Below are 14975 nucleotides of genomic sequence, written 5' to 3'. Positions count from 1 at the left end.
AAGCTGTTTTTTTTTCAAAAATTCAAAAGTACTAAAAAATTATATGGAGTCATTCTTTTTTTTTTTTAAACTGTTCAACATAGTCAACTGTACCAGAAAATACTAAACAAAATATGCTTGTTTGTACGGAAGATTATTTTAAAAACATTCAGAAAATGCACCAAAAGTTGTTTTTTTTTTCAACAAAAAAAAGTTGTTTGGAGCCGAAAAATGTCTATTTTTAATGAATATATGCAAATTGGAATTCTTACTAATCTTCTAGTTACACTTGAAAGGTCTAATTGACCAAGTGTAATAAATCAGGCACCCATTCAGTATCCGGCCACCCCGACAGCTGCCCATAGGACTTTCTGATCTCCAAGTGTTCCTTAATTCTATCTTCAATGTCGCCTTGTGTATGGTGATCTTATTCTATTTTCTCGGATTTTCATTTTAACTATTTCTGTAAGCAATCCTCATTTTTCGTCGGAAATTGTGAGTTTTAAATTAGAAAATATGCCTTACAATCATAAAAAGTTTTTGAAACATTTTGGCGGGAAATTCAATTTTCTCGGCAAAAAATTTGGCTAGAAATTAACATTTTTAGAGGAACATTTTGCTGGAAATTCAATTTTTCTAGAAAAAAAATTTAGTCAAAAAGATATGGCTTAATATTCAAATTCTCCGAAAAAAAATTTAGAGAGGAAATTTCAAATTTCCGAATAAAATTTAGTGGTGAATTACCATTAATCTTTCCTTCGAATTACAGTAACTTGGATTTCAACAAAGCCAAGGACCGAAACCTCCTTGCAAACAGGCAACAAATTTTGTGGAAAATTTTGGAAAACAACACCAAGCAGGTTAGTTAGTTTATTGAAAAAAAAATTCCTTAAAAACCGTGAGACTTGAGGGACAAACTGTCGCGGTACGCCCGTTTCTCTGAAGAAGAGAAACAAAAACAGAAAGGAACAACGTCAGAGAGATTGTCATGGTGGAAGCAGACTCAAGGGGAATATTTTGGCTGAAAAAAAAAATTTGCTTTTGAAAACATTTTCAAAGTTACATTACAATTTTATTACAGACACAAAGGCCCCACCACTCGATTACTTGTGTTTTTGAGGATAAAAGGACGGTGCCACTCTATGTCCTGGAGTTAGAGGTTCCACCTCGAGCTGCGAAGTGAACCAAGTTGAGATGGCTGGAGCGCCCACTCTAATACTTATGCATGGAGCCTTTCCCTTCCCGCGGGGTGCACCAATCAAAAAAATTATTTTTTCTCTATTTCATGTTGATTTTTAATGTTTTATTTTTGTTAAATCAATAAATTTAGAAAAAAAGTTGTTGGTATGAGCATTTTCTAAAACTGCCGATTTCTGGAAATTTCGCCAACTTTCATCAAATTTGATTTTTTCTGAAACTTGATATATTCAATTTTGAAATTTTGAAATTTTGAAAAATGGTAATTTCGGAGGTTTCTGAATTAATTTACAGATTAGTTTTAGGGAAAATCCGAGTTTTGGCCTAAAAATCACATAAAACATACATTTTTCCTAATTGTCTCGGTCCAAACTTTTGGGGAGGAACAACAAAATCTATGAAAAATTAATGAGCACATTCGAAATCTTTTGTGATAAAATTTCGATCAGAGGTCTTTTTTATCGAATAAAATATTATATACTTGTCAAATATGTATTAGCCAATTATATCGCATGTCTGGTAATTTAAAACATTTTTTTGAAACTGCTTTTAAAATGGATAGGAGTGGAAAATTGTTTCTGAAATTGTGCAAATTATAAGTTGTTGAAAACTCATTGTTTTAAAAATTATTTTTAGGCTTGTGTAGAGAACATACAGTTTTCAAAAAAAATTTCATTTGTGCATACACAAATATTTTTATCAATTCCTTCATTCTTTTTCTTGCTGGAATTTTCTTTTAATGGAATGGTTCTAAAATTTTTGGGAAACACCTGAAAAAATTTTTTAAGTTTTAAAAAGATTTGGATTTTTTTGAAAAACTAAAAACATCAGAATTTTTCAAGTTCTAGAAAAGTTTGGATTTTTTGAATGTTCAGAGAACAGCTGGCATTGCTTCAAAATTCTAGAAAAATCTGCAATTTTTAAGAAATTGTTGAAAAATTTGGAAACTTCTTTAATGGAATGGTTCTGAAAATTTTTTTGGAAATTTTTGCAATATGTTGGACTTTTTCAATTCTGGTGAAATCTAGAATTTTTATTTTTTGAATATTTTTGAAGTTTCTGGAATTGCTTTCAGACGAAAGGGGTCAAAATTGAACTCGTTTTCGGAAATCTTTTCAAAAAAAATTGCAGATTTTTTGTTTTGATGGCTGTGTACCTGTTTCTCTCCACTCTAACCTGTTCCCCTCACACTAGAGACGCAGGAGACGTCGGTTCCCTTGAAAATTCAATACTTTAGAAATAGCACAGAAAAACAAGAGACACGACAGAGCCAGCAAAGCTCCCCGCTTATGAGCTTCATTATGCTTTTTATGTCGCTTTGTGTATAGTGACCACTTATTGATTTTCTCTAATATTAACTTTGTCTACTTGTGTTGTGGACCTATATTTTCTGGAATATTTTTAATTTGAAGTCTTACAAGAACTTTGAAGTAATTTTTAGATTTTCAGCATTATTCTCTAATTCTAAAAACTTCAGAACGCGGGCTACAACTTGAATTTTGAAGATTTGTGAAGAAACATAAAGCCTTCTTTCGAGCAATGGAGCGCCATCAAGACTCAAAAATTACGAAGAAATTTACCGCTACAACATGGAGGTCCCACCTGGAGTTTTTGAAGAGGCGAGGAATGAAATTTCAGACTTTTTGTAGACTCAAAATGACTCAAAACTACCAAATTAGGATTAGGCTTAGGCTTAGGATATGGCTTAGGCTTTGGCTCAGGCTTAGGCTTAGGCTTACGCTCAGGCTTAGGATTGGTCTTAGGTGTATACTTAGGCTTACACTTACTATTTCGGGATCTACAACAAAACTACAGTACTCCTACTAGCCATAATGTTTTTCCAAAATTTTGAAAAAAGTTTTCAAAACAATTCTATGCGAAAATCGATAGTTCTGGGATATTTTGGGGCTAAAAAAGCTAATGTAAGCCATTCGAAACTGCTATATTAACTATTTTTTCAAATCAAAATTCAGATTTCAACGATGTACTGTGAAGCTTACGGAGAGAAAGAAGCGTGAAAGATCAAGATCGCCAGAAAGAAGAAGTGACAGGAAAAATGATTTCCCCTGTCCCAGTCCAAAATCCGTGCTTGTGTCAATTTCTCGAATTTTTCATGTCCAATCATCAACACCAACACCATTCCTCGTGATTGTAATCCCTCCCTGTTTCTTCAACAATTAACTTTAATTTAATTATTTTAGTATTGTAATTATTGAAATCTCCAGCGATTGTAATCACCCCTTCCACACCCCTTCCACATCCCTTCCACATGGAAGTCCCTTACCGAGTGTAGAAGTCTTTAACACCTGACAACTTCTACAACCTGAAAAAGTTTTCTTGACACCTGACAAAACTCTTTTCACATAACATCTAGACCGCTTCTAATCTATTTATCCTGAAACTATCTGGATCATCTTTAAAGATAGCTGAAATGTAACTCCTAACATTTATTCAATTCATCACATTCCATCAAAAGTACCTTCTCTCATTCTCTTTTTCTCTGTTATCTCAAAACTCAAATTTACCCAAATTCAAGAACTCAACTCTTTTTATCTTATCCACAAGTCCATTCCTTCCAAAAAAGGCCATTCATGATCTATCCACTGCTGATAACAAATATAATTAATTATTTAATTTCATATACTTGTTCTAAATAAATATTATTCCTTTGTTATCGATTTTTGTTAAAACAGAAAACGAAGTTATTACTTGGCAGAAGAGCGAAAATATGAAAAAGTGACCTGAAACTTTTTCAGATCACTTTTCCGGAAATTCACGCAAATAGGTAGCTTACCACTAGAAAGAGTGAAAAGTTCCAAGAAAATCTGAAAAAGATTGGGCCAAAAATTCTTAGTTTTGCACTGAAATATTTTCTGGTGTTTTTTTATTCAAAACTGTTGAAAACTTGATTAAAGTTGGTACTGCTCAAAAAAAGTTACGGTGCCTTAAAAAAATGGACTAAAACTAGTTAACATTTGACCGACTTGTCACGCGGCTGGAAACTAACTTTTTTGAAACCAATTGAAATGTGAGAATTATTACACAAATGGACTCAATTAAATTATTCAATATGTTGTAATAAATTGCAATATTGGAGCAGAAGCTCAATCTATTCTGTTAATTTCACACCACTGTTGTATTTCAAGAAGAAATTTTGACAACATTCCGTATGGTTAAAAAAAATAAATTTAACAACGACTTAACCTTAGTGTTGACCAATATTGTGTGTTTAGCAAACAGAGATGATTTTTGTATTTGAATTTATTGATAATACATTACTCGGCAGGGGTAAAATGAGAAAATTAGAAAAATGTAGTGGTAGTGTCAAGATAATATCATAGTACAATCATTCGGAAACAACAACTTCCTGGGGCTCGGTAGTTGGGACCTGTTGAAGAGTACAGTGAAACATAACATGAAAACATAAAATCACGTATTTCACATAAATGCAGGCATAAACGAACAAAACCGACGTGAAACATAAAAAGGAGATTGGTGCGTCGTCTGATCCCATCTTTAAAAACACAACTTCGGAAAAAATTGTCCTGAAAAAATATTGTTTTAATTTGAAAAGTTGCTAACACTTACACTAAATAAATAGAAATCCTGACGAAAACGAATATACAATAAGCAAGTTCACCAAATTTCTCGTTATTATTTTCCCGACTCCAAAACAACACTCGTTCAAAAACAATTAGAATAGTAGATGCAAACATGCATATCGAAGCGTCTTTCAGCTGTCCAGATTTGTTCTCAGATCTTGAATAAAAATGCATGCTAAACATGAAAAGAGCAGTACATATGATTGCGAGGGATACATTAGTGGAAATATAGCACACTGAAATATAAATTTGAATTTTTCAAAAAAATATTAAAAGCCAACAACTTACCTTTCTGGACAACTGTGGTCATTGTGAAGGTTATGTGAGTATCTAAGAAAAGTGCAGCCTTTTGTATGGTTCGTTATCATTGTCACACATTTTTTAGAGCTTTGAATACGAACAACGTGCTGTGAATAAATACAAATGGTTTGTAGCTTGATAAGAGTTGTTTGATTATGAAAAATGGGTTATTACTCAAGTTTTTTTCCCATGTGGAAGGGGGGGGGGGCATGGATAAAAAATTTTTGAATAAGGTGAAATGGGATAGGTAACAGAAGAAAACCAGTTTTTTTTTTGAAAATTTTAGACAGGATCTTCCAAAAAGAGAAGTATTCATTCGTAATCTATAATTTCCACTTTTCGTAATCTATAATTTCCACGAACAAATTAAGGGGTGCAAAATTAATTTTCGATTAGTGATTTTAGATGCAAAACTAATGGAGGTGCAAAACTAATAGAGATACCTAACTAATAGAGGAAATACGGTAGTTCTGACGTCGCAAAACTGAAAAAAATTTCAAACATTTCGAGAATTTTTATTAATTTTTTTGTTTCTTTCTTTGTTTCTTTCTTTGTGAAGTGGAAATTATAGATTACGAATGAATACTTCTCTTTTTGGAAGATCCTGTCTAAAATTTTCAAAAAAAAAACTGGTTTTCTTCTGTTACCTATCCCATTTCACCTTATTCAAAAATTTTTTATCCATGCCCCCCCCCCCCCCTTCCACATGGGAAAAAAACTTGAGTAATAACCCATTTTTCATAATCAAACAACTCTTATCAAGCTACAAACCATTTGTATTTATTCACAGCACGTTGTTCGTATTCAAAGCTCTAAAAAATGTGTGACAATGATAACGAACCATACAAAAGGCTGCACTTTTCTTAGATACTCACATAACCTTCACAATGACCACAGTTGTCCAGAAAGGTAAGTTGTTGGCTTTTAATATTTTTTTGAAAAATTCAAATTTATATTTCAGTGTGCTATATTTCCACTAATGTATCCCTCGCAATCATATGTACTGCTCTTTTCATGTTTAGCATGCATTTTTATTCAAGATCTGAGAACAAATCTGGACAGCTGAAAGACGCTTCGATATGCATGTTTGCATCTACTATTCTAATTGTTTTTGAACGAGTGTTGTTTTGGAGTCGGGAAAATAATAACGAGAAATTTGGTGAACTTGCTTATTGTATATTCGTTTTCGTCAGGATTTCTATTTATTTAGTGTAAGTGTTAGCAACTTTTCAAATTAAAACAATATTTTTTCAGGACAATTTTTTCCGAAGTTGTGTTTTTAAAGATGGGATCAGACGACGCACCAATCTCCTTTTTATGTTTCACGTCGGTTTTGTTCGTTTATGCCTGCATTTATGTGAAATACGTGATTTTATGTTTTCATGTTATGTTTCACTGTACTCTTCAACAGGTCCCAACTACCGAGCCCCAGGAAGTTGTTGTTTCCGAATGATTGTACTATGATATTATCTTGACACTACCACTACATTTTTCTAATTTTCTCATTTTACCCCTGCCGAGTAATGTATTATCAATAAATTCAAATACAAAAATCATCTCTGTTTGCTAAACACACAATATTGGTCAACACTAAGGTTAAGTCGTTGTTAAATTTATTTTTTTTAACCATACGGAATGTTGTCAAAATTTCTTCTTGAAATACAACAGTGGTGTGAAATTAACAGAATAGATTGAGCTTCTGCTCCAATATTGCAATTTATTACAACATATTGAATAATTTAATTGAGTCCATTTGTGTAATAATTCTCACATTTCAATTGGTTTCAAAAAAGTTAGTTTCCAGCCGCGTGACAAGTCGGTCAAATGTTAACTAGTTTTAGTCCATTTTTTTAAGGCACCGTAACTTTTTTTGAGCAGTACCAACTTTAATCAAGTTTTCAACAGTTTTGAATAAAAAAACACCAGAAAATATTTCAGTGCAAAACTAAGAATTTTTGGCCCAATCTTTTTCAGATTTTCTTGGAACTTTTCACTCTTTCTAGTGGTAAGCTACCTATTTGCGTGAATTTCCGGAAAAGTGATCTGAAAAAGTTTCAGGTCACTTTTTCATATTTTCGCTCTTCTGCCAAGTAATAACTTCGTTTTCTGTTTTAACAAAAATCGATAACAAAGGAATAATATTTATTTAGAACAAGTATATGAAATTAAATAATTAATTATATTTGTTATCAGCAGTGGATAGATCATGAATGGCCTTTTTTGGAAGGAATGGACTTGTGGATAAGATAAAAAGAGTTGAGTTCTTGAATTTGGGTAAATTTGAGTTTTGAGATAACAGAGAAAAAGAGAATGAGAGAAGGTACTTTTGATGGAATGTGATGAATTGAATAAATGTTAGGAGTTACATTTCAGCTATCTTTAAAGATGATCCAGATAGTTTCAGGATAAATAGATTAGAAGCGGTCTAGATGTTATGTGAAAAGAGTTTTGTCAGGTGTCAAGAAAACTTTTTCAGGTTGTAGAAGTTGTCAGGTGTTAAAGACTTCTACACTCGGTAAGGGACTTCCATGTGGAAGGGATGTGGAAGGGGTGTGGAAGGGGTGATTACAATCGCTGGAGATTTCAATAATTACAATACTAAAATAATTAAATTAAAGTTAATTGTTGAAGAAACAGGGAGGGATTACAATCACGAGGAATGGTGTTGGTGTTGATGATTGGACATGAAAAATTCGAGAAATTTCTCTATGCCAAAGACTGCAAACTTTCTTGTCTGTCCAAGTAGGTCCGAATGTGAAGAAAGAAGTTCTAGACAATTTTTTACGGTATTAAATATTTAACTACATTCTTCACTTACCATTTACCATCAGCAGCATCACATTTACAGAAATAATTAATTGGGAAAGATACCAATATAAAGTTGAATAAAAGCAAAAAAGTCACCGTACACAAGGAGACATTGAAGACGGAATGAACAACTTTCTGCTGGCAAGCTTTCTAAAACTCTTCGCCTCCTGTGTTTCCATGCTATTTCGTTTTTGCCGATCGTTCTGCGTCTCTTGTGATTAAGGAAGCTTTGAAATTATAGCTGCACAAAGGTCAACCCAAAAGTACGACTCATCTTACACAGAAGCACATGTCTTCTGAAAGCCAAAGAACTTAAAATTTAAGCAAAAGTTGGCATTCTTATAATTTCTTTTTTTTAAATTCTGAATATCACCTTTTTTTAATCTGAAAATTTCTGAAAATCTGATTGTGTTTCAAGAATCGAACACTTCCCAAAAACGAAATTTCTCTGGGAGTCCGAAATAAGCTTTGTTTTGAGCTGAAACAACTTTCTGAAAACGATAAAATTCGGTCCAAAATGCAATTTCACATGAAATCTGAAAACTTATGTGTGAATTTCAGAAAATTTACTACTTTTTCAAAAAAAAAATTTTGAAGAAAATCTGAAATTTGTTCATTTTCAGACGTTTTAAAAATAAAATCTAGATGGTCTTTTTTTTCAAATTTTAAGTAAAAATCTGGAAATTGGTTTTAGAAAGTTCTAGAAGCATTTACAGTTCTTAGGAGGGCCCTAAAAATTTCAAAAAATCCGACAAATTGAAGAACACTTTTGCGGTTGTTTGGAAAAGTTTCTGGAAATTTTCTAAAAATTTCATGAGTGTTTCGAGACTTAGACCTAGAAGAAAACATAGAGGGCGTTCGAAAAATTTACCGAAGGCATTGGGTGTGCAGCAGGGGTGTGCGGATAATAGCCGAATTAGCCGATATCCGACATTTTTCTCGAGTAGCCGAATTAGCCGTTAGCCGACTTTTTGGCAGTTCGGCTAATACGTAGTTATCCGTTAGCCGATTTTGCGGATGTTAGCCGAATTCGCCGATCGGCTATTTCGGCTAATTCAACTAACATATTTTTTTGGAAAACAAAATGTGGTGAATTTGTATGATTTTTTCCTATTTGAACAGTCGTTCATCCCTGAATTTGCTCAATAACAGTGAAAAAATTAACCCAAAACCTGAATTAACAGAATGGACAAAAAAAGCTTTACCAAATGAATATTTTCCGAATTAGCCGAATTAGCCGAAAATTAGCCGATTTGAATGACTGAGATTAGCCGAATTAGCCGTTAGCCGAAAATTTTGAAATTAGTTGTAGCCGGTTCTCAAAAAATCGGCATTAGCCGATTTATCCGTTAGCCGAAAAAATCGGTTATCCGCACACCCCTGGTGTGCAGAGTACCAGTTGGATTGTTACCTTTATCCATTAAACGTGTAAGCTATTTAATTTTCTAGGACTTCAGTTTCCTTGATATTTTCAGAGCTTTTGAACCAATTTGGGGATAAGACAAATGGTGGAATAATCTGACCATTGGAGAAGCTGGATCAGCGTGTGACTCGGGTCGTTACAATAATGATGGGCTATGCTCATTGGGTGCTCCAACTACTAGATTTGCTCCGAAACCTTCTCTTGTCGGCCTTTAGTTATGATCTACTTGTGAACTTCATTGTTATGCATTGAGGTCAATAAAGTTATCTATTTTTTATCACAGGGGTCAAAACTAAAACGATTCGGTTTAGAACAAAAATTCGGGGTTCGTTTTTTTTTTGGCATTTCCGTTGTTTGAGTAAGATTGATGTCGATTTTTCTCCCCTTGAAGATCAGACGGTATTTAAACTCGATGGCAAATTTTATCAAAAAAAAATTATAGAACTTTGCTGAGAATCCGGTTTTTTTACATTAAAATTATCAAATTGATTTTCATTAAATTTTTAGTCCAATTGGCCTCGCTTGTGATTGTGGATTTTCCTTACTGAAGGATTTTCCTTACAAAATCCATATCGATCCGGAGTATTTACTTATTTCAAAAGGTTCAGTGTACTTTCCGCCAGCGATTATTTGACAGTGAATAATGTGTGCAGTTGGTACAGTGGGGTTTCTGGCCTCTGAGATTAGCTCAGAGTAGATTTATTAGAACACGACGAATAACAATAGAAACGAATGGATGATGGGTGATAAGACTTCTAATCAGAAGATTGCAGGTTCGTGCCCTGCCTGGGTCACCAATTGTCGAATTGATCTCGTCGACAGATGTAGATTGTGAAGTTTCGTTGTTGTAGTATCTCAAACTTGGGTAATTAAACCTTTTATCTTAAATAAAGAAGAAAGAAAATAATAAGAAAAAAACCAAAGTAACAAATAAAATAACCAAAAACAAGAAAATGTGAAAGAAGAATAGTTGTTGCCTTGGAGCAGAGGGTATTTATAGGGGTTGTGGGGATGGTACGGGGAGTGGCGTGGTGTCAGAGGGTGACAGGTACACAATAATAAAATGGTTGAAATGATCACATTCACATTTGTAGAATCATAAGCATGGTATCGGGGCCATAAGAGATGGGAATATTTTAGGTGGTGGAATAGTGGTCGTAAAACGGGAAAGGAGAAATATTCAAATATCTTACAATATTTGACAGGAAAACGGTGAATTGGATGAGGGTTCAATGAGGGAAGACGGGGGGTTGACGATAACTGTAACGTCCTTGAGGACGGTCACCTTTTATACTCTCAGTGGCACATTGAGGAGGAATGCTAGAGATACAAAAACCATTCGAAAGAGGGGAAGGAATGCACTTAGATGATATTAAAAGTGCTATGAGTCACGGTTTAAGAATTGTGGGGAAATAAAGGTACGGAATCGCGTACAGACAGCATAGTCTAAATTGTAAATAATATGTGCAGATGGACAGTGGGGTTTCTAGCCTCTGAGAATAGCTCAGAGTTACTTAATCGAGGAATAACAGATACAATGGAATATGGGAATGGGGAAGAATTGAAGAGTTGGGGAAGAATTGGTTTGACGATAACTGTTCCGTCCACTTGGACGGGGGAGCTTTTATACTCCTAGAGGAGGTGGGCTGAGTAAACCAAATGGAAGGAGAGATGGTAAAGAAGTGAAGATGAATAGGGGAGAAACAACATGGTTGATTGGATTGGAAGGAATGCACTTTGTCAACTGAATGGGATTAAAGTGCAGTTGAGCAATGGTTTAGGAATTTAGGAAGAAGGGTACGGAATCGCGTACAGACAGCATAGTCTGAATTGGGCTTCTTCTTGGAAAAAAGGTGGCGTTGTATAGAACTGGTATCCCATCCGTATTGTTCTTCTTCTATCCAGAGTGATCTCTGGAATAGTTTTAGGTTCAGAAGTAACGGTACACTTGAGTCTGTCCATCTTGAATTCTTTTCTGAAAATTCTTCTGGACATTTGATTGTCAAAAAATTTGTTTTGGGTTCCCAAGTGATTCCCAACACTTTAAATCATACATCCTTCTGAAAATATTATGATCATTTTTTTAAACTTGAAAGAAATTATATTGTCACCTCAAATTTCTGATCCATTTGCAACACTTCAGCAACAATAATAGTTAAAATAATATAGAAAAAAAATCAATGAAAAGTCACTATACACAAAGTGACATTGAAGACAGAATGAAGCTGATGGCTGTAGAACGCTGTAGGACAGTCTGTGTCTCTGGGTCTTCCTGTACTATGTTGCAAGTACTTTTTAGACGGAAAGTGCCTTCGGCGCTGAATTTTCAGTTTCAAGATTGAAGAATAAAGTTAAGGAGTTGTATCAAATTTAAATGTTTGAAGAATTATTCAGTTTTTTGTCGAAACTTTTTTTATTTTCAAAGATTTTCACAAATGATAAAAGATTCCATTTTTCATCCAAATCGTTTATTAAACAAATAAAACGAAAACAAAGCTTTTATTCAGAAAAAATTGGAAATTGTAATTTATAACTTGAATGGCGAGGAGACCAGACATGGTGGCACTTGAATGGTGACTTGAATGGCAAGGAGACCAGAAGCATTTATTCTGTCCTGTAAACGGTAGGGTAAGGTAAAAAAAGACTAAGAAAAAAAAACTCACCATACTCTAATGAGTCCTTCAATCTCATCCAGGGCCTCGAGATTGAGAATTATTTTGCGTAATTCTCTATTCTCCTGACGCGTTTTGTTGAGGAGATCGCCGCGTGCGTGTCGCAGACGATCTATGAATCTTCTGCTCCATTCTATGTCACGACGAATTCCGTCGCGCCATCCCCTCAAGCTCGCCACCAGTTCATCCACATCATTGAAATGACGAAGAACTCCGCCAAGTGGAATCTAAGAAGCAAAAGAGAAATAAAATATTAAAGAAATATATTAGCAAAACTACAGGGTCATCTCTCCTGCCACTCCCAACTGCCTTGGTCGAGACGGGTCGCCACAGGAGAGGAGAGGTAGAGAGGGGAGGCGCCGAGCCTTATATACTCTGCGTCTCACTCTCTGACATCTCCCTTCCAGAGGAAAGTTGAGGCTCCTGCCTCGACCTAGCCAGGGAAATTGTTAAAATAAAATTAATGAGTGTAAAAACAAATAAAACTAGGTGTTTTGGGGCGCTTACTAAACAATACTAATTTAAAAAATTACTCATAGCAAATTACTCAATTACTTTCTTCTCCGTTCACTTCCTCTTGTTTTCTTTTCATGTGATTGCAATCAGTATATCGTCCTGGAAGCCACACATTTTGAAAACGTGTAGCTTGGTTGGCCTCATTTAGATAATCAAATTCTTTCGTACACATCATTCTGAAAGAAACTTTGTTCAGAAACTTACTTCAAAAAAAAACGATAGTTTAAAGTTTGATTATAAAATTTATTAAACTTAATTCTCACCTTTTCCGAAAACACTATGTTTGGAACCTCCATGTTACCGGGTGAAACTTTTTTGGAAAGTTTTACTTTCATCCTTTCTGAAACTTGATTTTTGTTAGAATTTAGGAAAAAAAATAATATTACCTCAACAAAATTTCAGTTTAAAAAAAATATAGGTCCACAACACAAGTAGACATAAGTAATATTAGACAAAAATCAATATGTAGTCACTATACACAAAGCGACATTGTAGACAGAATGAAGTTGCGGGATGCAGGACGCTGTAGGGCCTTTTGTGTCTCTGGGTTTCCCATGTTATTTTACAAAAATGTGATTTTTCCGTGAACGGAAGTTCTCTGCGTCTATAAAGGGACTGAGAGTGGAAAGAACTTTGGAACTTCTTCTGTGACTTTTGTGAGAGTATTTTAACCGGACGACTATATGAGAAGCCTCTTGAAGTTGAAGCTACTAATCCTCCAAGATTTGGTGATTTGCCACATATATTTTTCAACTGAAAATCAGTTTGGAGATATGTGGACTCTTATATTTCTGCAAATAACCTGTGATTTTCATAATATCTCGATATTTGAAATAAATATTCAATTGTTACATTTTATCGTTTGAGGCAAAAAAAAACTTTCAGACTGCTGCTTGCAGACGAAAAATATTTGCTACAAAGTAAGACTTATATGAACTAAGACACACATGAAATTTTGAGTATCATAACAGTTTATTCTCGGAAGGATAAATTATTTTTAATATGTTGAGCGTAAAGTTTAACCTAAGCCATTTCGGTCGACTACTCTGATTTGACAAAGTGACACTTCCTATCTTCTATATTTCATGGCATTTTCCCATCCAACTGACTGACTTCGGCATACTAGCTTTCCATTCTTTTTTTGCTCTTCTGTCCTGCTCTTCTGTTCTTCTTCTTCCCTGCTACCGCTGTTCTTCATCACCTCTTTATTGTCCATATTCACGCTACGGTTGATAGTTGTTCCTTTGCTGATCTGGCATGTTTAGCCTCACCGGATCCTTTGATTGGTCCAATGCACTTATCCTACACTTGCTGAGTGTTTCTGTTGCGATTATTAATATTGTCTTGGAAGCCGCAAATCTGGTATTGTCCTCGCAATCATTAGATACAAGACTACATATGTCTTGTAAAAGATGGCATTGACACTTGGTATCGGATATTCCTCGTCTACATTCATAGCCATCCATGTCCTTGTGCCTTCTGAAAGAATTTTTTTTTTCAAAATTTTCACAATTAGTACTTGAAAAATGAGTTAAAGAGTTGAGTAACGAGTATATTATTAGCAAAAAATCTAAAAATTTCGCCAACTACTATTCTGTGAAATCTGGTTTTTAGGACAATAAATATCAAAAAGTAACTCCTGAATTAATTTGTAAAATACTTTCAAAATATACCTCACGATATCTTACTATCGTAATAAATTAAATTAAATTAAATTAAATATGCCACAAAACAGTGAAAACTCGCTTTTTCACACTAACTTACATTCCAAATTTAATTTTTTTGAGACATATTTTCTTTATTATTTTCAGTTTTTTCTAGCAGTTTCTCATGGAATTTTGGAATTCCCAAAAGTTCTTAAATATTTAGAACATGCAATATTCCAGACAATTTCACGTTGGGCATACGAATTCCTGTGGGAAAATGTTTAAAAAAATCTGATTTTCCTTGGTTTTGATATAAAAATGTATAAAATTTTTCAATTTTCTGAACAGAAAATACAAAAAAATTGTTATTTTTTTCATGTAAAAACGTCTTAAAATTTTTTATTTCTCTACTTTAAAGTAATACCTCTAGTTCAATTCTCACCTTTTCCAAAAACACATGTGTTGGGAACCTCCATATTATAGGCTGGAGCTTATTAGGGAAGTTATATTTTCGTCCTTTCTGAAATTAGTTTTTTATTAGAATTTAGGAAAACAAAGTATAATACTATAATACCTCAATTTTTCCGCAGAATTTTAATTTCAACAAAAATATAGGTCCACAACACAAGTAGGCATAATATGTATTAGCAAAAATCAATAAGTAGTCACTATACACAAAGCGACATTGAAGACAGAATGAAGTCGTTTAATGCAGAGCAAGTGTAGAGCACTCTGTGTCTCTAGGTTTTCTGTGCTATTTTGCAAGCAGGAGCAAACGGGAGTACTCTGCGTCTCTAGCTTTAAAGGGAGAAATGTGGTGGAGATGAGCATG

At 34.0% G+C, this 14975-nt stretch overlaps 5 protein-coding genes, 2 non-coding genes and 1 pseudogene across 8 annotated transcripts; 4 read left to right on the top strand and 4 right to left on the bottom strand.

Annotated features, from left to right (window-relative positions):
* Positions 1 to 373: 373 nt before the first annotated feature.
* On the top strand, positions 374 to 1253 carry anr-26. Its single transcript, NR_101794.1, has 3 exons — positions 374 to 474; positions 749 to 839; positions 1061 to 1253.
* Positions 410 to 1320, top strand: anr-28. The gene is made up of 3 exons (NR_101793.1): positions 410 to 474; positions 749 to 839; positions 1061 to 1320.
* Positions 1321 to 2451: 1131 nt separating this feature from the next.
* Positions 2452 to 3848, top strand: E02H9.13 (uncharacterized protein). The gene is made up of 3 exons (NM_001381776.2): positions 2452 to 2606; positions 2654 to 2795; positions 3150 to 3848. Exons 2-3 carry the CDS (start codon positions 2716 to 2718, stop codon positions 3355 to 3357), a joined length of 288 nt encoding a protein of 95 aa, NP_001366801.1. The 5' UTR covers positions 2452 to 2606; positions 2654 to 2715; the 3' UTR covers positions 3358 to 3848.
* Positions 3849 to 4522: 674 nt separating this feature from the next.
* On the bottom strand, positions 4523 to 5088 carry E02H9.6 (XK-related protein; the record flags this gene model as incomplete). The annotated part of the gene is made up of 3 exons (NM_001381775.1): positions 4523 to 4721; positions 4765 to 5014; positions 5067 to 5088. 3 exons carry the CDS (start codon positions 5086 to 5088, stop codon positions 4523 to 4525), a joined length of 471 nt encoding a protein of 156 aa, NP_001367724.1.
* A 631-nt stretch (positions 5089 to 5719) lies between these two features.
* W04B5.6 (XK-related protein) lies at positions 5720 to 6628 on the top strand. The gene is made up of 3 exons (NM_001381774.1): positions 5720 to 5987; positions 6040 to 6289; positions 6333 to 6628. The coding sequence occupies exons 1-3, from the start codon at positions 5966 to 5968 to the stop codon at positions 6529 to 6531; spliced, it is 471 nt and encodes a 156-aa protein (NP_001367727.1). The 5' UTR covers positions 5720 to 5965; the 3' UTR covers positions 6532 to 6628.
* A 579-nt stretch (positions 6629 to 7207) lies between these two features.
* On the bottom strand, positions 7208 to 12987 carry W04B5.9 (uncharacterized protein). The gene is made up of 3 exons (NM_001404275.1): positions 12907 to 12987; positions 7897 to 8011; positions 7208 to 7847 (listed from the first exon to the last, which is right to left on the bottom strand). Exons 2-3 carry the CDS (start codon positions 7913 to 7915, stop codon positions 7729 to 7731), a joined length of 138 nt encoding a protein of 45 aa, NP_001391133.1. The 5' UTR covers positions 7916 to 8011; positions 12907 to 12987; the 3' UTR covers positions 7208 to 7728.
* On the bottom strand, positions 11763 to 12989 carry W04B5.1 (annotated as a pseudogene). The gene is made up of 5 exons: positions 12884 to 12989; positions 12761 to 12837; positions 12537 to 12673; positions 11973 to 12208; positions 11763 to 11923 (listed from the first exon to the last, which is right to left on the bottom strand). Coding segments are annotated over exons 1-5 (717 nt in total).
* On the bottom strand, positions 11812 to 14877 carry W04B5.8 (uncharacterized protein). The gene is made up of 6 exons (NM_001381773.2): positions 14718 to 14877; positions 14586 to 14663; positions 12761 to 13976; positions 12537 to 12673; positions 11973 to 12208; positions 11812 to 11923 (listed from the first exon to the last, which is right to left on the bottom strand). Exons 2-3 carry the CDS (start codon positions 14600 to 14602, stop codon positions 13721 to 13723), a joined length of 273 nt encoding a protein of 90 aa, NP_001366812.1. The 5' UTR covers positions 14603 to 14663; positions 14718 to 14877; the 3' UTR covers positions 11812 to 11923; positions 11973 to 12208; positions 12537 to 12673; positions 12761 to 13720.
* Positions 14878 to 14975: the final 98 nt, after the last annotated feature.

The sequence above is a fragment of the Caenorhabditis elegans genome, chromosome III (genome assembly GCF_000002985.6).
Source record: "Caenorhabditis elegans chromosome III".
Lineage (NCBI taxonomy): Eukaryota > Metazoa > Nematoda > Chromadorea > Rhabditida > Rhabditidae > Caenorhabditis > Caenorhabditis elegans.
The sequence above is the reverse complement of the archived record's forward strand: the minus strand, read 5'-3'. Positions and strand labels throughout refer to the sequence as shown.

Excerpts from the sequence above, each read along its gene's own strand:
- E02H9.13 (NM_001381776.2), top strand. The coding sequence starts at position 2,716 with ATGGAGCGCCATCAAGACTCAAAAATTACGAAGAAATTTACCGCTACA. Across the intron at positions 2,796-3,149 it reads CACCTGGAGTTTTTGAAGAG|ATTTCAACGATGTACTGTGA; the intron begins GCGAGGAATGAA and ends ATCAAAATTCAG.
- W04B5.6 (NM_001381774.1), top strand. The coding sequence starts at position 5,966 with ATGACCACAGTTGTCCAGAAAG. Across the intron at positions 5,988-6,039 it reads GACCACAGTTGTCCAGAAAG|TGTGCTATATTTCCACTAAT; the intron begins GTAAGTTGTTGG and ends TTTATATTTCAG. Across the intron at positions 6,290-6,332 it reads AGGATTTCTATTTATTTAGT|GACAATTTTTTCCGAAGTTG; the intron begins GTAAGTGTTAGC and ends ATATTTTTTCAG.